Here is a 25,664-nt window from a genome sequence, read left to right on the forward strand (position 1 = left end):
CAGCCTTCCATCCTTCTGTGGTCAGTAAAATGAGGACCCAGCTGGTTGGGGACAAAATGTTGACATTGTAAACCACCCAGAAAGTGCTATAAAGCACTATATAAGTCTAAGTGCTATTGTTATCAGTTGCCTGGGGACATCTTGGGATATCATTCATGTACAAGTTAAGCAGGATAGGAGCCAAAATACATCTCTGCCTAACCCTATTAAAGTGCTAATTGACTGAAAGCACCATTCCCACCAGATTTTCTATATAAAGACTTGCTGAAATAACAAAGTCTGGTCTCCATATCCAAAGCCACGTTACCTGCAAAGAGTATCTGTTAATTGAATCAACTAATAGAGTAGAGTAGAGTAGAGTAGAATAGGAATAGGATAGGATAGGATAGGATAGGATAGGATAGGATAGGATAGGATAGGATAGAACAGAACAGAATATAGGATAGGATAGGATAGGATAGGATAGGATAGGATAGGATAGGATAGGATAGGATAGGAGTAGAATTAAAAACTTTATTGTCACTTTAAATGTAATCAACATACATTAAAATGAAATTTCATTGTATTCAGCTCAAACAATACGGTACCATTATGCATATACGCATATATATGACACAGAGAAACATCACAGTCTAGTTCGAATGCATACATATACATGGCGAACAAAAAGAATCCTGCAAATTTACAAGATGGATGGCATAAGAACAAAGCTGTTACAGAATCTAAGAGTTGTGAAGAATTGGCTACTTTTATTGCATGTTTCCTAATAAAATAACATAAAGTAAAACAATTATTAATGGTAGAACTATTAATTCTGAAGCCTGACTGCTCTTCAGGAACTAAGGCTTTGCTACTATCCAATCCTTAATCTTAAACAAAAGATATCTATATCTTTTAATGTTTATATGTGTAAGTAAACTCCCCAAGAGTGAGACCCACCATTCAACATGGCTTTTGTACAATTCTGGCAGAAAAAAAGTCCTTCTCCCAGGGCTATATTAAATTTCACCATCTGAACAGGCCAACAGGGCGAAATAAGCAACTATAAGCTAATTATAAAATCCCCCCTTTCCTTTCTCATTTGAGTCCATAAACTGTTAACCATAAAATTTCTTCCATCCAGAGGGTGATATGGGTATGTCCTGTGTTGCCTCTTTATACTTGTCACTCACTGAGTGCAAAAAAAATTGGGTTATGACTTTTTGCAGCTAGTTCTAGATCAGATCAGACCAAGGCCAAACCTTTTGGGTTTTTTTACCCAATTCCAATAGAAGAGAATTATGAAAAATGGTGGCAAAAATGACTAGGTAAATCCATCAGTGCAAGTGAATATGGGATTTGCTCCCTGTTTTTATATAGTAGCTTACCCTGCCCATGAGCATACTGTTTTCTGCTCTTTTGTCTGGTGTTAATTCCTGCTTATCTGCGTGTTGATTGCGTTCTGTTTTTTTAAATTCCTCCTTAATTTTTTAATTGTTTTTAATTGATTGCCATTTAATCTTCTTCATATGTCTATTTGTGGATGGTTTGTCTCAATGCCAAGCTTCCAGGAATTAGCTTAGTTTAGATACATTCAGTTTCCCAGTTGAAGCTATGTTGTGTCTACCCACAAATTGTGAGATTAAAAGAGTTTTCATTGAGTCTTTTTACTGTTAGTTGGTGCTCATGGTTACGTTGTGCTGGGCTTCTGCTTGTCTATCCTACATAATGACTGCCATAATCATTACACTATAGTTTGTAGTTGACTTCTTCTTGAGTTATTGAATATTTTGATTAACCCAAGATGTTTTGGAGGGTTTTAATCGGTTTGTGTTCTATGGACATTCATTACAGCCGTGTGGTTATAATAGTCTCTTGGCTGTTTCTGAGATGTTTTCCTTGTGTGGTAGTGTTATCCTTTTCATAGCTTATGTTGGCTGTGCTGTAGGGTGTCAAGTGGTCAGGCACTTTTGATAAAGTTGCACGAGTGTCCATTGTGTTGGAGGTTCTCTAGTTGTTTCCCTTTTCTGGCGTTCTGGATTGCTCCAGTGCATTTCCTGTCTGAATAACGTTCCACTTGTAAAAAGTTGGGTTGCCACTTTGCAATGGAACACTTAGTTAGTGTGGGTTATTTTTTTGATAGCTATCAAAGCTTTTTTTTTTTTTTTTTTAACAATTCCAAGCTGAGCAGAGTTCTGCCTTGCATTCTTTCCAGGGAATCTTCATGAAAGATGACGTGCCTGTACGACAGCTGACATCTTCATTCTGGATTCCTCAATTAGGTATCTTCTCCGTATACTTGAGTCTTGTAATTTGACTGCTATAGTCATTACACTATAATTTGTAGTTGACTCTGTTTTTTCTTCTCGAGTTATTGAATATTTGGATTAACCTAAGATGTTAATGGCTAGAGTTTTTTCATTTGTATCCACCAGTTGCTGCAGAAATTGTACATTGCTTAAAACAGCGATAATCAAAAGAATAACTCTCATAGTAAAAAGTTTGTCTGTTTATCCAACAGATAACTTTAACTTATGATGAATTGCTTACAGTCGGTACAAGTAGCACAATTCTGCGTCAATAGCATTATTATATTACCAGCAGTGCAGAATTTTCTTGTAGAAATATTTCCACGTCATACAAACTATTTTGAGTTTTCTGGATAGTTATGATAACAAAGGTGTTCTCTGACTCATGAATCTAATATGATCAGATAGTTTAATAATGTCCATCAATTGTAAACTCACAGTAGCTTCTGAGTAGCTGGAAAAAAATGTTTCTTTCTAGATGGGTTACAGAGACAAAATTTAAAATGTAGCCTACTAATCCTTCATTAATTCCATGAGATTCCCAGTTTCCAAGCTGATCCATGAGATTATGATTTGTAGAGCCACAGTACATGATGGCGTTGTGTCATGTGTGTCATACTGCCCAGAAAAAAACTGGTTGTTATGAATAGTTTCCCATATCTAATGGAATATCTAACATAATTCTGCCCATCATTGATTCATTGATCCTCAGGTATGAATATCTGAAATGTTTTTTTAACCCTTAATGATCAGTAGTTCTCTGCAATTCTTCTAAGTCTGACAAATCACACTCTGGGGATGGTTTCACAATGGTTTCGACTTGTCTTAACCTTATCTTCAATTTCTGCTGTGCAGCACTATATTCAGCTAAAAGTTTAGCAAACCTTGTTTGTAAATTATCTAGCATTCCTTCTATTTGGCTAACTTTTTGCTCAAGGTTTTCAGTGTCTCTCTTCATGTGTGCTTGCTCTAAATCCAGTAGCCCATCTTTCATAAGGATTTGCTTTCCCTTCTCTTCCAACAAAGTCTTTGCATCTGGATATTCTGTTAAAGCTTCCATCAGATCATCTTTATGCAGACAAAACAAATCTGAGTAGCCAAGACTTCTAATGTTAGCTGTTCTCCTATTTCCAGCTTTGCTACCTTTAATGTTAAGGATGCTAATTTCTCCAAAATAACTGCCATCACTAAGAACGACAAACTGAGTTATTCCATCATCAGCTACCACTGCAAGTTTTCCTTCTTTGATAATGTACATTTCTCGCCCAATATCACCCTTCCGGCAGATATAATCTCCAGGACTAAATACCTGAGGTTGTAGTTTCAAGACCAGCTCAACTAACAGACCAGCTTCACAGTCTGAAAAAATCTGGACTTTTTTCAATGTCTCCAAATGAACGTTAATAGCAATTTCTGCTCGTAATTTATCTGGAAGAAATTTCAAGACTTCTCTTTCGTCTACGGCCTTTTTATTTGTCCACAAATAATCAAACCACTTGATCACCCGTTTTTCCAAATCTTTGCTTACATTACGAAACTGCATATACTGCTTGATAGCATCAATCTTTGCTTGAAATTCCTCTCGGGCAGCATTCATATTAGAAATCATAGAACCGATATTGCCAACGATAGTAGCAAAGATTAATACACCGACCAAGAAATCAACAACAACAAACCAATACTCTACATCTTTCACAGGAGGAGGGGTTTCACCAATGGTTGTCAAAGTCAGTGTCGACCAGTAAAGGCTGTACACATATTTTCTAGCAAGCCTGCCAAATTCAGGATGAGAAATATTGGGATAGACCCATGTATCTGTTCCAAAGCCAATCGCTTTTGAGATGGAGAAATACATGCAAGCATTCCAGTGGATAATAATTATAATGTACATGACGAGATTAGAGATCCTAAAGATATTTGGATAGCTTGTTCTTGTTTCTGTTTGCTGGAAGAATTCAAACATACGCGATATTCTAAGTAATCTGTTTATTCTTATTTCTGGGTAATTCAGTCCCAATTTGAAGTAAAGTAGATCTGTTGGCAGGATGGACAGTAGATCCAATTTGAACTGTGATGTTTCCTTGTATCTTTGCTTGAGCTTAGATTTTTCTCTCACCAACAAGCCTTGCTCCAAGTAACCTGAAGCAAAACGTAAACAATTCTTTACGGTACAAATCTGTTTTTAACAGGTGACAAAAGGTAAACAGAAACAATTACTAAACTTTTATCTAAACCTGGAGGTTTCTCTACCATCTTTGCAAGTCGTCAGAATTTTGAACCTTTCCGGGTCACGTTTAAAACTAAAATGTGAAAAACCAAACCAACGTTTAGAAACGGATCCTCTTTTTTCTCCAACAATACTTAGTAACTGAACTTCTACGAAACTTTTATCCCACTTAAGATTCTGAATTAACTTCTTAACGGGATTGTTCATTGTATAAAAAGCATGCAGAAATGCTACTAAGGGCTTTTATATTTTTACGCAGGGCTTACCGTTTCTCCATTCCTTTCAAAACCAAGAAACTGAAACACCTCTTTCAAACTAGGGTAGGATTTGGCCTTGGTTTGTGATAATCAGGAATACTTAAAAGTCAGGGGTCCTCAGCCTTGGCAATTTTAAGACTTGTGGACTTCAATTCCACAAAATTGCCAAGGTTGAGGAGCCCTGCTTAAAGTGCTATGTGTGAGGGAATTTTGAAGACCGCCTATTTCTTAATTGAACTGTCCAGCATTATGAATAGTTATGATAATCATGCCCAGAAATGGGGATCTGAAATTTATTATATTTATTTATATAGTCCTAGAAGAGATCAACCCCGACTGCTCTTTAGAAGGCCAGATCCTGAAGTTGAAACTCAAATACTTTGGCCATCTAATGAGAAGGAAGGACTCACTGGAGAAGGGCCTAATGCTGGGAAAGATTGAGGGCAATAGAAGAAAGGGACGACAGAGAATGAGGTGGCTGGATGGAGTCACTGAAGCAGTAGGTGTGAATTTAAATGGACTCCAGAAGATGGTAGAGGACAGGAAGACCTGGAGGAACGTGTCCATTGGGGTCGCGATGGATCGGACACGACTTCGCAATTAACAACAACAACATATCCTACCTTAATATTTTTTAATATTCAAGATGGTGAACATATCTAATACCCCCTCCTCCTATTTTGCTCACAGCGGTAACTGTGTGAGGTCGGTTGGGCAGAGAGAGAGAGAGAGAGAGTGAGTAACTGGCCCAAAGTCACCCAGCTGGCTTTCATGCTAGAACTCAAAGTCTCCTGGTTTCCAGCCTTGTGCCTTAACCACTGGATGAAATTGGGTGATCTTTGTTTTGGTGGGGAAGGGATTTTGGACCTAGCTTCCTTTAAAAATTCCCTCATAAAATACATCTCAAGCTGTTCCATGTTAAAAAAAAATAAATGCCTTCAAAAAGAAGTCACAGAAATGCATAAGGTATATTGAATGTGTACGTATAAAATATCTAAGCCTAAGTGCTACTGAAAGCCGATGCGTTGCATGGGTCTATGCAGAAATACCTGCAGAGAAGAGGACAAAAAAACTCAAGATGGCAGCCACAAAGAGGCAATTGTATCTGGAAAAGAAGGTCGCGGCTTTGATTGCACAATTGTGATCTCCAGCTTGACTTTTTGAACCATCCTCTGTTTCCATTTCTATATCATGGAGGTGCTGTTTAGCCAGTTAAATATGAAAACAACAGCTATATACTGTATATAAGGAACGGTTTCTGGAATTGGGTATGTCTAGTCTAATGAAGCGAAGGACGAGGGGGGACATGATAGGAGTGTTCCAATATCTCAGGGGCTGCCCCATAGAAGAGGGAGTCAAGCTATTCTCCAAAGCACCTGAGGGCAGGACAAGAAGCAACAGATGGCAACTGATCAAGAAGAGAAGCAACCTAGAACTAAGGAGAAACTTCCTGACAGTTGGAACAATTAACCAGTGGAACAACCTGCCTCCAGAAGCTGTGAATGCTCCAACACTGGAAGTTTTTAAGAAGAGACTGGACAGCCATTTGCCTGAAATGGTATAGGGTTTCCTGCCTGAGCAGGGGGTTGGACTAGATGACCTCCAAGGTCCCTTCCAACTTTAGTAGTAGTAGTAGTAGTAGTAGTAGTAGTAGTAGTATGTGATCACCATTTGTTATTTTTCCTAGCAGGCTTTTCACAAGCAAAGTCAATGAGAAAAGCTAGATTTGCTTAATGACGGCATGGTTCACTTAACAACTGCCGCGATTTGCTTAACTGTGACAAAAAAAGGTCCTAAAGTGAGTTGTTAAACTCATTTAACAACTTCCTCACTTAGGAACAGAAATGGTGGGCTAGTTGTGGACATTGTGGTCAGGGACAATAGAATGTAGTCTTACCTGTCCTTGTCCGCACAAACATGTCGGCAATATAAATAAAATCTGAAGAATAGTCCAAAATGCACCACATTTCTAAATTGTTTTGATTAAGGTCATCAAAACAGGCCCTGAGTAAGAACAAATGACACCAGCAATTTAAAATTAAGCATCAAATATCATCATCAACAACAACAACAACAGCTATTCATTTCAGTGGAAGGACCATGTGGCACTTTAGGAAGATGAGTCTCATTCTGGACTGCTTTGTCTGTTAAAGAAAATAAAGATTTTTTGGTACCCCTGCCAATTTGCAGAAAAAACAGATAGCATGCCATGGATGCCATGCCAGATCTGTTGCAGCAGACTAACAGTGTTAGTCTAGGGCAGGGGTAGGCAACCTTGGCTCTTTTATGACTCGTGGACTTCAACTCCCAGAATTCCTGAGGGGAGTTTCCCCCATGCTGAGGGGAAAGGGAGAGGTTTCCAAGCTTAGCCATGCTGGCTCAGGAATTCTGGGAGTTGAAGTCCACGAGTCATAAAAGAGCCAAGGTTGCCTACCCCTGCTCTAGGTTGGCACCTTTTCCAATTAACCAATTTTAGTAAAAGCTTTCATCAGCTGCAATTCACTTCATCAAATGGGTAGAATGGCTAACCCATGTAGGGTTTAAATTGAGATGAGGTGTGTGTGTGTGTATGTGTAAGGAAGTGGAGATTAGGTAGATGATGCAAACACGGGTAGTGTGTAAGAGAGCTTACAAGTATCTTACCTATTAAGGCAGGGGTTTTCTAACTTGGCCCTTTTATGACTTGTGGACTTCAACTCCCAGAATTCCTCAGCCTGGCTGAGGAATTCTGGGAGTTGAAGTCCACAAGTCATAAAAGGGCCAAGTTTGAAGACCCCCTGTATTAAGGGCTGTAATGAGCAAAAAAAAGATATTGTGTTTAATGAGACCATCCGAGATAGATTGAAATCTTTTGATGTACTTGAGTTGCTTTGGATAAACAGGATACAAACAGCACCATCAAGTGACAAATTATTGAATTCACATACTGCAAAAGACTTAGCGAGCACTACCTAGGATTTATGAAAATCAGTACTTGATACTTATAGATTTCAGTTACTATATTCACAAGCTCACATAGCTTCAGATGGTAAATACAAACTTTAGCTATAAATCTCTAAGTAGGGGAAGAAGGTGCTAGTCCTTTTTAAATTAACCTTCCTTGAAACTGTTACATCATTATGGAGATTAGCTGTCTCCTAAGGTTAAATCAACCGCACATTCAAATATATTCAGATAGTCGGTTTCTAATTTAAGAGTTTGAATGTTCAGCAAATGACAATGTATAGACCATTTTTGGAATCTTTGAACCGTTTACGTACATTTTGTCACCAGCCATCAAAATGGCTGCAAAGTATTCATATGTGAATATCCTTACTCCCGTATTGCAGACTGGAGTATGGTATACATTTTACACTCTGTTATACGTTGTTATTTTGCCAAGACCTCCATTATCCACAGATGTTTCTTAACTCACAACCCTGGAATTTTTTTCAATGAACTTAACTGGACTGGATCATATTTTCTGCTTATTTATTTATTTATTTATTTATTAAATGTGCATGCCGTACGCTTCCCAATAACTGGATAGCTTACAGGTGAAACGGTTTCGAAGAATGCAACAAGAATTAAAAATAAAGATTAAAAAAGAAGTTCTTTCTTTCTGTTTCTCTCTGGATAGCAATTACGGGAGTTGAAGTTCAACACAGTTGGATGACGCCAAGTTGGGAAGCTGGGCTTAAGGCTACAGCAGTGATGGCGAACCTTTTAAAGACCGAGTGCCCCAAAACTGGCCCCGTCCTGCTCCACCCCCTGCCCCGCCCCCCCCGCCTGCCCACAGGGCCACTCACCGCCTCCAGGGCCCGCCGCAAATCGCCCAGGCAGCCCAGCAGTGCCATGGCGGCCACGCCCTCTGCCTGCGCCCCGCAGCATCAACTGTACGCGATGGGGCGTGAGGGCAAAATCTTGTCTATGCTGCCTGGCTGCCATGTCCTTGGCTGCGCTGCTCCGTGTGGGCCACACTCGGGAGCAACTCTCCAGGGGGGCTGCTAGTGAGGAGGGGGTCATGGGGGGAGACAAGGCTGGGGCAACGGCACGTGTGCCCACAGAGAGGGCTCCGAGTGCCGCCTCTGGCACACGTGCCATAGGTTCGCCACCACTGGGCTACAGCAATATTTCTAATGTGGTCAGTTTTCTATAATACTACAATACCTAGCAATGATCACTGTCCAATTGTACATGACAGGCAAGGTGATACAGAACAGCCAGTGGTAGTAAAGGTTTCCAGAGGGATCAATGACAAATATTTCTTTCTTCCTCCTGAAGAGTAAGCAAAAGGGGAAAAAAATTATCCATTCCTACATTAATACACAAAATGGTTGCCCAAGTTGAAACCGAAATGACTTCACTGAATCAACTCCTTCTTAGAAATCTCTACAATTTAACTTTGGCTCAAGTCGTTGCAAAATAAAAGAAGGCAGTTGTTCCATTCGGATGCCAAGGCATAGGTAGTTATCTAGAATATAACATTGGTACAGTTCAGGGCAAGGATCAGATTTTCCTCTCTGTTCTGCGTGCCCCTTTCACAAGTCCTACCCCTTCCGATTGTCCATCGTATCATAGTCTAAGGCAGGGCTTTTCAACCAGTGGTACGGGTACCACCTGTAGTACATTGGCACCTGGCAGGTGGTACACGACCATCCTAGAAAAGTGATAGCGAGGGAGGGGAATGAGCTGAACCGGTGGCAACACCGCACAGACCTGAGCAAGAGATGGCTGGAGCTGCAGTGCTGTCAGGGCTCAGTGGAAGCGCCAGGCTCCAGCTGGAGCTCGGCGCTGATCCTGGTGCTTCTCCTGATCCCTGAAGAAGCACCAATCAGCTGGAAAGCAGCACTGATCCTGGCGCTTCTGCTGAGCCCAGAAAGCGCTGATCAGCTGGAATGTTGCAGCACCTCCAGGGTCTTGTGGTTTACATTCAGATGCTTGGCAACTGATTCATATTTATGATGGTCACAGTGTCCCAGGGTCATGTGAAGCGACCAAAACCTGCTGCAACCACCCAGAAGACAGGGAGGATAAAAACCAAACACCCCCCCCACCCCATCCCCACTGCCAATCCTCAACAGAAATGCTCATAACAATGAAAATCTCAGACAGGAGGAAGAGTGCGGGCAGGCAGGCAGGTGTCTTGCTCGGCTGTGGCTTGGGGGGCACTTTTTTCAGTGCCATTGTAACTTCGAACAGTCACTAAGCGAACTGTTGTAAGTCGAGGATTACCAGTACTTTATCACTTTTTTCCTTTTGGGGGGGGTCATCAAGTTTTTGTCACCTTGCTAGGCGACTGGTGGTACTCGGATGTTGCCATATCCTAAAAGTGGTACAGTGGGTGAAAAGGTTGAAAAGTCCTGGTCTAAGGAGAAGGCTATAGAACCAGCAGATTGAGGCATGGAGGACCCTGGAAAACCCTCTGCTTTGCAGATGTGACTCTGCCAGCATGGCCGTCCTAACTAATGGGGGTGCAAACAGGCATGACAAAATATCCCAGTCGGAGTCACTTGTGAGTAGTCCCTCCTGATCAATAGCATCAACCAGCCTCACACCGGACCACGCCAGTGGTGCTTGGCCAGCAACAGCAAAAAGTTGCAAAGGCCAGATGGGGCAATAAGTGCAGGGCTTCAGAGACTGTGGGATGCAGGTCTATGCCAAAAGGGTTGAAATGGGGGAGAGGTGGATGGAGGAGTTGAAGTGCCTTTGCAATCACAAGTGTAAGCAGCTGCCAAGTGTTCAAATTTTGATCATATGCCCACGGAGCGGTGCAACTGCCATAATTTAAGACGCCGGGGGTAATTTGACTCAACTTCAAACAGTCACTAAACAAATGGTGTAACTCGAGGGCTATTAGGATATGGTAACGTGACCTGGACAGGGAGGTCACAGGCAAAAGCACAATTGAGAAACAATGCCTTAGGTCAGGGGTAGGCAACCCAAAACACTCAAAGAGCCACTTGGACCCGTTTCCCACCAAAAATAAAACACCGAGAGCCGCAAAACCCTTTTGAGATCTAAAATGAAGATAACAGTGCATATATCCTTTTTTACCTTTATTATAGGTGTGTGTGTGTGTGTGTGTGTGTGTGTTTGTGTATGTATGTGTGTGTGTTTGTGTATGTATGTGCGTGTTTGTGTGTATGTGTGTGTGTATATATATATATATACATACACACACACACACACACACATTAAAAATAAAAGTAAAAATATGACTCTTGGGAATATCCATATATTAAAACAATGATCACCAAGAGAATGCTTTAAGAGAATAAAATTACATACACACAGAGGTAAAAAAAGGATATATGCAGTGTTATCTTTATTTTAGATGTCAAAAGGGTCTCTCTCTCTCTGTCTTTCTTCCTCCCTCCCTCTCTGCCCTTGGTCTGCCACTCCTCTTCCCCCACTCTCTTTCTTTCTCTCTCTTTCCTCTCTCTCTCTCTCTCTCTCTCTCTCCCCCTCTCTCTCTTTCTCTCTCTTTCTCCCCCCCCCCTCCTATCTGCTGCTCACCTGGCAAGCTTCAAGCTGTTGTCCAACAAGTTCAGGGGTAAGTAACCTCGTCTCTTTTATGACTCATGGACTTCAACTCCCAGAATTCTTGAGTCAGCCTAGCTGGGCTAGCTAGCTCTCTCCTGCCTTTCCTGCTTCCTGCAGAGATGCAGCAAAGGGAGGAACTCCACCCAGTAAGCTTTTCAGCTCCTCGGAGAACACTGTGAGTGCACTCTCTTTTACACACACACACACACACACACACAGAGAGAGAGAGAGAGAGAGAGAGAGAGAGAGAGAGAGAGAGAGAAGCAGGGAAGCGCAATTGCCTCTCTCTGTCTCCGTCTCTCTCTGCAAAGGCAGAGGAGGCTGGGAGCCACAGGGGAAGGCTCAAAGAGCCGCATGCGTCTCCGGAGCCGCAGGTTGCTGACCTGTGCCTTAGGTTCTAGCGAAAAACTATAGTATGGCCCCAGATGTAATGGTATGTAGGAATGATCTAGGGCAGCGGTCTTCAAACTTGGCCCTTTTATGACTTGTGGACTTCAACTCCCAGAATTCCTCACCCAGGCACACTAGCTGAGGAATTCTGGAAGTTGAAGTCCACAAGTCATAAAAGGGCCAAGTTTGAAGACCCCCAATCTAGGGAGACTGGAAAAAGAGCTGCAGATTGGAGGATCAGCATTTAAAAGACACCTCAGCTCATAAGAGTGGAAGGCATGGGAAACATATCAGAAGAAATTTCTGGGGAATTAAAGGAAAGAAGTGGACTTTGGGACCTGCAGGATTCTAGTAAGGTAATTGTAGAGGTGGGGGCCAGGTAGAGGTCGTGAGCAGCAAACTGCCCCTCCAAAGCCTGCGTGCCTCTTCTCTCTACATCTATCTCATCCCTTCACATCACCATGGCAATGTGGGAAAATACCCCAGGCTGGTACAATGACCTCACCTGCCTGATAACAGCTAGCTTACACCAACAGGATGTTACAGCCAACTGCTCCCTGTTTTGGGCCTCTGGCTTTCTATCCTTAAGGATTGGTAAGGAGTTTAACCAATGAAATGCTATTGCTATGCTATTGCCATGCTAAACTTTTGCTGCTTATAAAACTGTATAAAAGGCAATAAACGCTGCGAAGGCGGTCAGCCATATTTGCACTCTGCAATGACTGAGCACTGACTACTACAGTAATCTTAACAATAAAGCTAGAGCTAGTGTTTATTGATGTGCTTCTTTTCTGAACTACCTCCCCTGACTGAAATCAGAACAAAAGGATCTTGTCTATAAACTGACTTGGGCAGTAATGCATTTTAACAGGAGATCGTTCTGTGTAGAAATTTAAAAGCACTTACTCTTTATTATTTTTCTCCTCAGGTTTACTTTTATTTTTCTTCTCATCCTTCTCTTCCTTGTTCACTGTGTTATTTTTCTTTGTGTCCCCAGTTTCACTGAAAGAAAAGAAATATATAACCATTAAAAAGTGCACCCTCACCATAAAGTTACTTTTATTCTGTCTTATTTTTAATGCACTTAGTTTGCCATAAAAATGTTCCACAAAAGATTTCTCCTGGGAATACTTAAAAAGAAATTTGATAGGAAAAGAAGATATCTCATTCTACATATATTAACTACGGCAAGAATTGCGTTTGCGCAATACTGGAAGGAACGCAATATACCACCAGAGGGATTGATCATTCAGAAGATATATGAATGTGCTGAAATGGACAAACTCACTCTAGAATTAAAAGAAAAAGATGATTCGGAATTTTACACGGTTTGGGAAAAGTGGTATACTTGGATAGACAATAGAAACAAAAATTGGAAATATACATAAGGCTGTTGTGGGTTAGATATTGAATGTATACAGTGTATATATTGTATAGAATGTTGATCCGAAGTATATAAAAATGACACAGTCTGCTGAATATGTACTAGAGCTGTATAAAGGAAAATGATAATAAAAATTATTATATAAAAAATGTTCCATAGTTCTTGCATATTATGGTATATGCTCACTACTCACTATTGGGAATCTTATGTTTTAATTTTGAATGTATCTAAGAGCCCTGGTGGCGCAGTGGTTAGAATGCAGCACTGCAGGCTAATTCTGCCAACTGCCAACAGTTCAGTCCTCACTGGCTTTAAGTTAACTTGGGCTTTCATCCTTCCGAGGTCGGTAAAATGAGAACCCAGATTGTTGGGGGCAAGATGCTGACTCTGTAAACTGCTTATAGAGGGCTGTGAAGCACTGCAAAGCGGTATATAAAGTCTAAGTGCTATTGCTATATCTATGAGGTCGCTAAGAGTCACCAATGACTTTATGGCCTAAAACCACTCAGTCAAAGCCCTAGGACACGGGTAGGCAACTTTGGCTCTTTTATGACTCATGGACTTCAACTCCCAGAATTCCTGAGCCAGCATGCCTCAGCTTGGAAACCTCTCCCTTTCCCCTCATCATAGCTGGCTCAGGAATTTTGGGAGCTGAAGTCCCTGAGTCATAAAAGAGCCAAGGTTGCCTACCCCTGCCCTAGGAACTGTGACATTAACCCAAGTTTATGGATTACATTGCATTACAATATACATATTATATTTGTAAGCCGCTCAGAGTTGCCTTGAACCACAGGATGGATGGATGGCATTTAAATTTAATAAATAAGTTTAGATCCTCAGCAAAAAAAAAAAAAATTCATGCACTCACACAGCTTGCTTGCTTTCTCCATCCTCCACATTTTCGATACTTTCCTTTTTATCATTGCTGGCTAAATTATGAGGATCTGAGTCTGAGTGTTGAGTTTCACTCTCCCCCATTCTTGCAGTGATAATTTGTCACCTGAAAAAAAAAAAGAGAGAGAGAGAGAGAGAGAAATAGGTTCAAAGTGGACCAACAAGACTTTGTTTATAATGATATATGAAAAAAAATCCATCCTATCTCTGGTGTGGCCAGCGGCTTAACCAAAGTATTATTTGTTTGCTTATTTATTCATAACACAGATTACCAGGGTCTCTCAGTCGTTCACATTAAAGAAGAAGAATTAGAACCGGAAGTATTTAAAAAAAATATTTAAAACCAGCGTTTAAAACAGTGGTTCTCAACCTTTCTAATGCCGTGACCCCATAATACAGTTCCCCATGTTGTGGTGACCCCCAAGTGGGTGTGGCCACCAATAAGAGGGAGTAGGACAGCTAGGGAAAAGAGAAAAAAATGGCGGACTGCGTTGTTTGGCGACCCCCGTGAAATGGTCATTCGACCCCAAATGGGGTCCCGACCCACAGGTTGAGAACCACTGGTTTAAAACAAAGGTTAAAAGCCTACTTTATAAAAGCGTCAACACTGCTAACATTGGATGTTTTTACTTTGACAACAGATGGAGATGCAACCCTTTTCTTCTTCTGTTTTAGTTAGAATTAGATGATGCTGGGGGAAGGAATGTGCATGAAAATTTAGCTAGACATAACAATACTGAACCAAGTGGGTGAACCAAGGTTATTGAAATAAGAGATGATAAGAATTGGCAGGCTGGCGAACTGGAGGGGAAGCCTGCATTTCAAACTAATTGGAGAATGTGATTTATGACTGTTTTGATACTATGTGCTTTGATACTATGTGCTCAGGGGAGGGGAACCCAGTTTTTGGCTTTGATTGTGTTAGTGCGGATGCTATGCTTCTCGAATGAAAGATTCTTTAAGGTAAACAATGCCTCGAAGTTCTTTGAAGAGTTTCATCTGTCGGAACCATGACATTTGAGCTTTTAAAAAGGTCAAAGAAAACCCAGAGTTCTCAACGAGGAGTACACACCACAGAATTGGGGCATCTACAGAGAAACATCAGTCTCAAATTATCAGACATCAGTCCAGCAATAACTGTAGGCAAATCTTCTAAGACAACGGCCCCCAAGCTTTTGGGCACCAGGGACCAGTTCCATGGAGAAAGGTTTTTTGATGGACTAGAGGGGGCGTGGTTTCATGTGCTGCCTGCATCCTGCAGATGGCGCTTTGCTTGTTTGCATGGCCCGGTTGCTGGCATGCTACAGACCGGTGCCGGTCCATGGCCCGGGGGTTGGTGACCCCTGTTCTAAGAGGAAGGAGTATCTGAGGAATATCTGAGGTAAAGTGGTGTTATTTCACGTACAGGTAGTCCTCGACTTACAACAGTTCATTTAGTGATCATTGAAAGTTACAATGGCACAGAAAAAAGCGACTTATGGCCGTTTTTCATACTTACAACGGTTGTAGCATCCCCGTGGTCACGTTCTCAAAATTCAACTGACTCATATTTATGACGGTTGCAGTGCCCTGGGGTCACATGATCTTTTTTTGCAACTTTCTGAGAAGCAAAGTCAATGAGGGAAGCCAAATTCATGTTACAACCGTATCACTAACTTAACAACTGCAGTGATTCACTTAAATGTGGCAAGGACGGTCGTAAAGTGGAACAAAATTCACGTAAGAAATGTCTTCTCTTAGCTACAGTCGGGCTCAATTGTGCTCGTAAGTTGTGGATTACCTGCACTCCAAATCCAGGCTGCATAAGACTTTAAAGGTGATCCTCAGGACTTTGAACTTGTCTTTAGCACAGGGGCAATGTAATTTGTTTATTTAAATGACTTAACTGGCCAGCCATCTTGTGAAACCCTGGACGGCTCGCAACAATACTAAAATTAAAACCAAGAAAGTCAGGCACTGGATGCATCAGTTCCAGTCCATCAATCCATATAATTCTCAGATTCCAACTTTTATCCCAGTACCTGGAGAAAACCCAGCCTTTTACAACTTTCTGAAAGGCTAAAAGAGTGGGGGGCCTGGTGAATCCCAGGGTGAAGGGTATTTGAAAGGGTAGGGGCTGCTATGGAAGGGCTGCTTCCTAGATCAGTGATGGCGAACCTTTTAGAGACTGAATGCCCCAAACCCGCCCCTGCCCCCCTGCAGGGCCACTTACCGCCTCCAAGACCCACCGCAGATCGCCCACGTGGCCCAGCAGCACCACGGTGGCCACGCCCTCCACCCACACCCCCAAGCATCATCTGCATGCGATGGGGCATGAGGGCGGAGTCTTGTCCTCGCTGCCCGGCTGCCATGTCCTTGGCTGTGCTGCGAAACGTGGGCCATGCTTGGAGGAAGTGCTGGTTAGGAGGGGGCCATTGGGGGAGGCGGGGCTGAGGCAATGGCGTGCATGCCCATAGAGAGGGCTCTGAGTGCCGCCTCTGGCACGCGTGCCATAGGTTCACCACCACTGTCCTAGATCCTATTTGATGGCAATGCTTAAGACCAAGAGCTAGAGGCCACTTCTTTGTGTTCTTCCAGAAGTCGGCTTGACTGCTGATCTACTATTTATTCCAAAAATAGAGTCCAATGGAGGTGGATAGCTATAATAAATTTGAATATAATAATAACAAATGTACTCCCTAAGGTTACTGGCCCACTGAGTGCCATACCAAAATTCTGGACACCACTTAGAAAATCTGCACATTGACAAAATTTCCATCTGACAATTACAAAGTCCACACTGCTTGGTCTACACAAATACTACATCCCTAGGACATCCTAGGTTCTGGAGAAGAACTCGATGTGTATAAAGACCAACATTGGCTAAAGAACTTCACCTTTTGAATATATAATAATAGTCTAATATCTTTGGATTAGATGTCAAGGCATACAACATTGTACAATAATCAAACCCAGAAATTGCAGCAAATGCACCACAGTTTTACGATCATATTTTTCCAGTTACATATCAACAGAACCTGATGAAGATGCTCTTAACCAGGGGTCTTCAAACTTGGCCCTTTTATGACTTGTGGACTTCAACTCCCAGAATTCCTCAGCCAGCGTCTGCTAATTACCTCTTGTAAATAAAGGGTAGCGAGTAGATAGGCAAATTCCCACTCTTACATTTCCTGAGGCTCAACCAGCAGTAGCCAGGAACTAGATTAGGATCCATATTCAGTCATATCAAATACAGAATTTATCACATGGATAGGCAGATTATTCAACTCTCTCCCTTTTTTTGCAAAAAAATATATTTAAAGGTCTTCATTTTTTAAAATCAAGGCAGAGGTGGCTGGCATTCCCCCTACAGCTGTGCCTTAAATTTACAAGAAGGAAAAGGACTTTTTTCCCCTACAAAATAAGCAACCTGCTCAAGCATTTCCAAGTGTCACAAATTACACATATTGTCCAAATATAAACTGGCCACTTTGGCATTCTCACTACCCCACATTCATAACTTACATTAAAATGTGGTTTCAACTTCTGAAAAATCCAAACGAACAATTGTTTTCAAGTTGACATAAGCCTATAATTCTGTTGAGGAACCCATAAACATCTAGCAGTAAGATGATTATAGCAACATGTGCTTTCTAATCAGACTTTGTACTTTAGCTAAAGGGGGGGGGGCGCAATGGCTCAGCAGCTAAAGATGCTGAGCTTGTCAGCTGGAAATCTGACAGCCCAGGTACGCGACTTGGGTGTCACACAGCAGGGTGAGTCCCGCTACTTGGCCCAGATCCTATCCACCTAACACAAGGGTTGGCAACCTTAAACACTCAAAGAGCCACTTGGACCCGTTTTCCAGAGAAAAGAAAACACTGGGAGCCGCAAAACTGTGTGCGCGCAGGCAAGGGGTGGGGACCTTGACTGAAGAGTTTAATTAAAAAGAAATAGAGGCTGCTGTGCGCAAGTTCTCTCTCTCTCTCTCTCTCTCTCTCTCTCTCTCTCTCTCTCTCTCTCAACTTCTGCTCACCTGGCAAGCTGGCTTCATGCTGTTCTCCAACAAGCTGACACACATTCTTATTGGGCTGGCTCCCTCCTCTGTGTGTGTGTGTGTGTTAGAAAGAGAGAGAGAGAGAGAGAGCTGCTGCTTCCTGCTTAGACGCAGCAAAAGCAGGAGCCCCGCCCAATAAGCTTGTCAGCTTGTCCAAGAACAACGTGAGACCACTTTCTTTTTTACACACACACACACAAGAGAGAGAGACAGAGAGAAGGGAAGCGCAAGTGCCTCTCTCTGTCTCTGTCTCTCTCTCTCTGCAAATGGCGGAGGAGGCTGGGAGCCGCAGGAGAAGGCTCAAAGAGCCACATGCGGCTCCAGAGCTGCAAGTTGCCGACCCATGACCTAGCCATTTGAAAGCATGCAAATGCGAGTAGATAAATAGGGTTGCAGCATCTCAGTGTCATGTGATCCCTTTTGCGACTTTCTGACAAGCCAAGTCAATGGGGAAGCCAGATTCATTTAACAACCGTGTTACTAACTTAACTGCAGTGATTCACTTAACAGATATGGCAAGACAAGTTGTAAAATGGAGAAAAACTCACTTAACAAATGTTTCATTTAGCAACATAAATTTTGGGGCTCAGTTTTTGTGGTCATACATTGAGGACACCCTGTACTTAAAACGCAGGACCAACTCAGATTTATCTGCTGTATTCTCTCCTTTTATAGAGAAATACTGTATACTGCTTGTTGCATTTCAAGCAGGACTTTGGCTTCCCAGCTGCAGCGATCCAAAGGACTTCGGGGGGGGGGGAAGAACAGTGCCCTACTCATCATAAAAAGAACCTGGATTTCAGCACAGTAAAGCAATACTATTGTGTGCCCTGAAATTTTGCATTTTTCTGCCCTCTTCTCAAATTACCTCCAGGAGGAATAACTGATATTTAAAATCATAACTCCCACATGGCTTATTTATGTATTTCTATCATTCTTTCTCAGACTGGCATTAAGAGCAAAACAGGTCCGTCTATTTATAAACAAATGCACGCACATCTGAACATAATAAGCTTCTGGGCAAATATATATATACATATATACATGTGTGTGTGTGTATGTATATGTGTGTGTGTCTATATAAATGTGTGTATATATATATATATAGAGAGAGAGAGAGAGAATACATATATGTGTGTGTGTGTGTATGTGTGTGTGTGTATGCACACGCACATACACACATATATATGTATTCTCTAACTATTTACTATTTGAAATCTTAAGATGGTTTGGCGAATAGCAGCACTGGGTCAGTTTTAATAGGCCATCTTTAATCTTGTCTTGTATTTTGCTTAGTCAAGCACTTCCCAATTCCTTTCAATCCCATTAAGGCAATCATTATTACCAAGCGTTGCAAATCTTCTCAGTAAAAAAAAAAAAAAAAACTGGATAGTTCTTACAGTTTTATTCTGTACATTCCAGAGGCCTGGACCAATTCATACGTCTCATTAATATCTACACATACACACACACACACACATATATAATTCTGGTTAAGCTACAGTGGCCTGCTTCACCCCATCCACTTTGCCACCGTGGATGGGTGAATGAGGCTGCAGATCAGAATACAGAATGACACCCGCAGGATTGGTGTAACATATTCTGGACTGCGTTATCATTTCAGGCTTCAAGGCTTTTAATCACCTAAGTATCTTAGAAGGTGAGCCATCTACAGAGGTAGCCACAGGGGATGGTGAAAAAAGTCAAGGTAGCCCCCCCCCAACAGCACAATTGAAGCTCTGCCTGGAAGCACCTATGGAATCGGTGCAGGACTATTCATTATCTAGGTATTATGAAAAATAATTTCTGAACCCAAGATCATTGATTACATGGGGAAACCTTAGCTTATAGAACCACTTGGATTACTTGATGCTCTTTCTAAAAAGCCAGCTCTTGCAAAAGGATGAAACCAAACACAAGCCCACGTGCAGAATCCAACCTGTCATTTAACACATTTATTTATTTATTTTTAAAATTTATAAGCCGCCCCACTCCCGAAGGACTCTGGGCGGCTAACAATAAAAAACACATAAAACATAACAAAACAACAATACAAAAACAATCATCCAGGGGTAAGTTTTTATAAACCCCAGGCCTGCCGGAAAAGCCAGGTCTTAAGTAGCTTATGGAAGACCAACAGGGTGGGAGCGGTCTTAATCTCCGGGGGGAGCTGGCCCCCATTGACTTTTATTTGGACTTCCGGGGGGGGGGGTATGGATTCGTACACTGTGCATGGTTCATTGGCTCTGTATTAGCCTGTGATATAAAGGACGGAGTGGACAGACCATTGACTGAGAACTAAAAGTAAATAACAGGAAGGAAGACATTAGGAGTGCACTGCATGTTCTTCATGTTTGCTGGGTTCACTCAACCCTCTAGACCAGTGCTGGCGAACCTTTAGAGACCAAGAACCCAAAAACTGGCCCTGCCCCCACTCCACCCCCTTGTCCCACCCCTGCTCAGCCCCCCATCCCTCGCCCCACCTGCCCACAGGACCTCTCACCACCTCCAGGGCCCCCCGCAGATTGCTCAGGCAGCCCAGCAGTGCTATGGCGGCCACGCCCTCTGCCCGCGCCCTGCAGCATCATGGTGGGGTGTGAGGGCAGAGTCTTGTCTAGACTGCCTGGCTGCCATGTCCTTGGCTGCGCTGCTCTGTGTGGGCCACGCTCAAGGGCGATTCTCCTTCAGGGGGGCTGCTGGAGAGGAGGGGGTCACGGGGGAGGCAAGGCTGGGGCAATGGCACGTGTGCCCACAGAGAGGGCTCCAAGTGCCACCTCTGGCACCCGTGCCATAGGTTTGCCACCACTGATCTAGGCCAGACATGTCAAACTCGCGACGTCACATGACGTCGCACAACGTATCGGGATGGTTTTGCCATTGCCGGCAACGGGGTGGGCGCGGCTTTCGGATGATGCGTCCGGCCCGTGGGCCAGCAGTTTGACACTCCTGCTCTAGGCTAAAATACAACCGCGAGTGTCTGATGTAGCAAAATAAAAGAGTTTGTGTAGGTGGGTACAGCCTGGCACATACAGATAAGAAAGTACGTTTTTGCTAATGTTCATGCTTATCTTACCGTGATTTCAGCTGTCTCATCTGAATATGGAGTACTTCACGTCTACCTTGTAATAATTTGAGTTTCTAGGTTCTTGTCCGTTAAGCGATAGACCAGACTCTGCAGATCCTTACACATAAACTGTTTGGTGACCGAGTGCTGGGTTTCTGATCTTGATTGAATAGGTCAGGGTTTCTAACACTTCTACCAGTCCAGGCTGGCCGGGGAATTCTGGAAGTTGAAATCCACACATTTTCCACACTGCCAAGGTTCAGGAACACTGGCGTAGATAAATGAACCAGGATGTTCTCCGGTCGTCGTACAAGAGAAGAAATAAGAATCACTGGTCCTCATGAGGTTTCTCTCCAGCAATCCATAGGAAGGCGTCTACTATGCTCAGCTCCACATTGTGGTGCCTACTCCCTAGAGTTGGGTTACTCAGCTCCACGTTGGGTGCCTACTCCTAGAGTTGGGTTACATGTTTCAGGTGGTTCACAATAGCTTACAGCACGTTGCGTGTAGGAGTCTGCAGGGCTTCAAACTCAAGTCCAAAAACTGCTTCAAAGGACTCCTTGGAATGTCTGCAAATCTTGAAAACAACTCTATCGTTTCTTGGAATCGTGTGAAATCAGCCCTGAAAGAACAGCAGGCTGCATTTACATTCCAGGGCATCTTCTTCTTCAAAACGTGGCATAAATCTAACTTGTGTAAACATTGGTTTAAAGCTAACCTTGTGTAGATGGGAACTTGTTTTCTCTTATCCTAAGGGCCCTGCCGGGACTACCTGCACCTGCCTGAAGCCAGGCTCACTATGTTGTAGGTCTCTCTCTCTCTCTCTCTCTCTCTCTCTCTCTCTCTCTCTCTCTCTCTCTCTCTCTCTCTCTCTCACACACACACACACACACACACACACACACTTTTTCTCTCTCTCACTCTCTCTCTCTCCCTCTCTCTCACTCTCTCACTCTCTCTCTCATTCTCTCTCTCTCTCTCTCTCTCACACACACACACACACACACACACACACTCTCTCTCACTCTCTCTCACTCTCTCACTCTCACTCACTCTCTCTCACTCTCTCTCTCTCACACACACACACATTCTCTCTCTCTCTCTCTCTCTCTCTCTCTCTCTCTCTCTCTCTCTCTCTCTCTCTCTCTCTCGTCTTCCTTAAATTCAGCAACCTGGAAATGAAATGGCCGTCATGACTGCATTCCAAAAATCAAAATATATCCAAGCCATTGTTTACGGCTTATAAAAACCGTCATCTCCCAGAAAGGGTTGGAATGACGATCTAAATCCAGTGCAAAGGCATGCTTCCTTGGCTTAACACCTAAGATTAGGGTTTAATCCAGCACATCCGAATAGGACCATATTTTCTTGATTACAAATTAGCTTCAGACTCAGACATTCTCAATCCAGTTGGTCTGCCTGAAGGTGAAGGAGAAGGGAGGGGAAAAAAAAAACTTGGGAGTTCGTATCAGGGGTTAAATAAAATAGATGTTTGTTTGTTTTTAATGGTATGCATGGCAGGGATATTTTCCAGTGCACTAAGTCTGTGTTTCTGACTGAGAGAGAGGATGGATGGATGGATGGATGGATGGATGGATGGATGGTCTATCTACCTACCTAAGATCTGTTCTAAGATATTCAACTGGGTTTGTGTTCCTGAGAGCTACATTAATAGAATTACTGCTTCCGTGCCCATCGCACAAGTTCCCAGAGGAACACATTTCCGAGTCAGGGATTTTTAAGAATGCATCATAGTGGGGGAAATGGCCAGATTCATCAAACGTGGGCTAAGGGAGGGATGCTAAATCGCAAGACCTAAACTGCGATGGCTGGGATTCGTGCATCTTAAATCTTCTAAACTGTTCCCTTTGTGAACGGGATGGAAGCTTAAGTTCCTTTCATTCCTTGCCACGCGTTTATCCCCAAAGTTTCCCAAAGAGAAGAAAAACGAATGGTAAGATCCTCTTTCTCCCCCCCCCCCAGTGTCCTTTGCTGTACAAGCGGAGACTTAACACACAAAGACGGAAGGAATCAGGCGGGATGAGGAAAGCAGTGGACTGAGACGAATGAACAGAATACCAGAACTGGACGGGACCTTGGAGGTCTTCCAGTCCAGCCCCCTGCTCAAGCAGGAGAGACCCCATACCCCTGTCGACAAAGGCTGGTCCAGTTATCTGAATCTCCCGGCAAAAGAAGGAAAGAAAGAAAGAAAGAAAGAAAGAAAGAAAGAAAGAAAGAAAGAAAGAAAGAAGGAAGGAAGGAAGGAAGGAAGGAAGGAAGGAAGGAAGGAAGGAAAAGAAAGAAAGAGAAAGGAAGGAAGGAAGAAGGAAGGAAGGAAGAAGGAAGGGAAAGAAAGAAAGAGAAAGAAAGAAAGAAAGAAAGAAAGAAAGAAAGAAAGAAAGAAGAAAGAAGGGAAAGAAGGAAGGAAGGAAGGAAGAAAAATAAGGAAGGAAGGAAGGAAAAGAAAGAAAGAGAAAGGATGGAAGAAGGAAGGAAAGAGGAAGGAAGGGAAAGAAAGAGAAAGGAAGGAAGGAAGGAAGGAAGGAAGGAAGGAAGGAAGGAAGGAAGGAAGGAAGGGAAAGAAAGGAAGGAAGGGACAAGGAAGGAAGGAAGAGAAAGAAAGAAAGGAAAGAAAGAAGGAAGAAAGGAAGAAAAATAAGGAAGGAAGGAAGGAGGAAGGAAGAGAAAGAAAGGAAGGAAGGAAGAGGAAGGAAGGAAGAGAGAGAAAAGAAAGATAAGGAAGGAAAGAAGGAAGGGAAAGAAAGAAAGAGGAAGGAAGGAAGAAGGAGGAAGGAAGGGAAAGAAAGAAAGAGAAAAGAAGAAAGAAATAAGGAAGGAAGAGAAAGAAAGGAAGGAAGGAAGAGGAAGGAAGGAAGAGAAAGAAAGAAAGGCTGGCTCACCTTCAGCCGAAGCTCGGCTGTTTGCAGTCTCCTTTTTGCAGACGGGTGATAAAGCCGCGCTTCTCCTCGGAGGGAACCCCCAGGTCACTATCGAACGTTCAACCGATTCCTGCCCATTATGACGTCACAAAAAAGCGGACCGGCGTGGGGGGGGTCTCTCGGTCCTCGCCACCCCCGCCCCTCGGCTGGAATTGGTGGCGCGGCTCGGCTAAAGGGAGGAGGCCGCTCCAGATGTTCGCCTGGACGAGCCAGGAAGACGCCGGGCTGCTGCTGCTGTTCCTACGGGGGCCGCGGGGCGGGGTGGGAGGATCTCCCGTCCCGCTGAGCCGGTCCCTGGCGGGGGGTCTCCGCTTGGGCGACCCGTGACCCGTCCGAGCGTGGGGAGCGAAAATGGTGTTGCTGCCCCAGTCGTGCAAGGAAGGTCAGTGGCTGCTTTTGTCCCCGTTCCTGGAGAGTCTTAATTTCGCCTTCCCGCCTGGGTCAGTGAGGGAGCCGCGTTTGTGTCGTTGAGACGGGAGCACCTTCCTGTTAGCCCTATCAGTCATAGTAGGGATAGTAGCAGAGTCGCTAGTAGATAGGGATTGGCGGGGGGGGGGAGGTGGTAGGCAAGCTTTGCGCCCCCGCGCGTGTTCCGTCTGCAAATCCTACGCGTTTAAAGTCTCCCAATCGTTGCGTCTTTAAGAAGGAGTTGGCCCCTGTAGAATAGCTTCTACTATAGGATAGAGTTGGCACCTCTAAAATAGAATAAACTCTACTATAGGATAGAGTTGGCACCTCTAGAATAGAAGAGATTCTACTATAGAATAGAGTTGGCATCTCTAGAATAGAATAGGATAGTGTTGGCACTTGTAGAATAGAATAGATTCTACCATAGGATAGGGTTGGCACCTGTAGAATACAATAGATCCTACTATAGGATAGGGTTGGCACCTGTAGAATAGAATAGATTCTACTATAGGATAGGGTTGGCACCTGTAGAATAGAAGCGACTCTACTATAGGATAGAGTTGGCACCTGTAGAATAGAATAAATTCTACTATAGGATAGGGTTGGCACCTGTAGAATAGAATAAATTCTACTATAGGATAGGGTTGGCACCTGTAGAATAGATTAGATCCTACTATAGGATAGGGTTGGCACCTGTAGAATAGAATAGATTCTACTATAGGATAGGATTGGCACCTGTAGAATAGAATAGATCCTACTATAGGATAGGGTTGGCACCTGTAGAATAGAATAGATTCTACTATAGGATAGGATTGGCACCTGTAGAATAGAATAGATCCTACTATAGGATAGGGTTGGCACCTGTAGAATAGAATAGATTCTACTATAGGATAGGGTTGGCACCTGTAGAATAGAAGTGACTCTACTACAGGATAGAGTTGGCACCTGTAGAATAGAATAAATTCTACTATAGGATAGGGTTGGCACCTGTAGAATAGAATAGATCCTACTATAGGATAGGGTTGGCACCTGTAGAATAGAATAGATCCTACTGTAGGATAGGGTTGGCACCTGTAGAATAGAATAAATTCTACTATAGGATAGGGTTGGCACCTGTAGAATAGATCCTACTATAGGATAGGGTTGGCACCTGTAGAATAGAAGAGACTACTATAGGATAAGGTTGGCACCTGTAGAATACAATAGATCCTATTATAGGATAGGGTTGGCACCTCTAAAATAGAATAGATTC

General features: G+C 43.1%; 2 protein-coding genes across 6 annotated transcripts in view; one reads left to right on the forward strand and one right to left on the reverse strand.

Annotated features, from left to right (window-relative positions):
- Window positions 1-24,536, reverse strand: CNGA1 (cyclic nucleotide gated channel subunit alpha 1). 4 transcript variants are annotated; one of them, XM_039368308.1, is made up of 7 exons: window positions 23,966-24,535; window positions 21,075-21,687; window positions 13,940-14,071; window positions 12,594-12,689; window positions 8,922-9,029; window positions 6,670-6,776; window positions 1-4,427 (listed from the first exon to the last, which is right to left on the reverse strand). In XM_039368308.1, the coding sequence occupies exons 3-7, from the start codon at window positions 14,047-14,049 to the stop codon at window positions 3,031-3,033; spliced, it is 1,818 nt and encodes a 605-aa protein (XP_039224242.1). In that variant the 5' UTR covers window positions 14,050-14,071; window positions 21,075-21,687; window positions 23,966-24,535; the 3' UTR covers window positions 1-3,030. The 4 variants fall into 4 exon arrangements, with proteins under 4 accessions (XP_039224242.1, XP_039224243.1, XP_039224245.1 ...); XM_039368309.1 differs by lacking the exon at window positions 21,075-21,687 and having other exon boundaries at window positions 23,966-24,536; XM_039368311.1 differs by lacking the exons at window positions 21,075-21,687; window positions 23,966-24,535 and adding an exon at window positions 17,981-18,038.
- Window positions 24,252-25,664, forward strand: part of NIPAL1 (NIPA like domain containing 1) — a 16,975-nt gene continuing 15,562 nt past the window's right edge. For both annotated transcript variants that reach the window (XM_039368312.1, XM_039368313.1), the window contains exon 1: window positions 24,252-24,386. In XM_039368312.1, coding sequence (XP_039224246.1) covers window positions 24,356-24,386 — 31 coding nt within the window. In that variant the 5' untranslated portion in view covers window positions 24,252-24,355. The remainder of the gene's footprint in view (window positions 24,387-25,664) is intronic.

The sequence above is a fragment of the Crotalus tigris genome, unplaced genomic scaffold (genome assembly GCF_016545835.1).
Source record: "Crotalus tigris isolate CLP2741 ecotype Arizona unplaced genomic scaffold, ASM1654583v1 scf7180000020728.642097, whole genome shotgun sequence".
Taxonomy (NCBI): domain Eukaryota; kingdom Metazoa; phylum Chordata; class Lepidosauria; order Squamata; family Viperidae; genus Crotalus; species Crotalus tigris.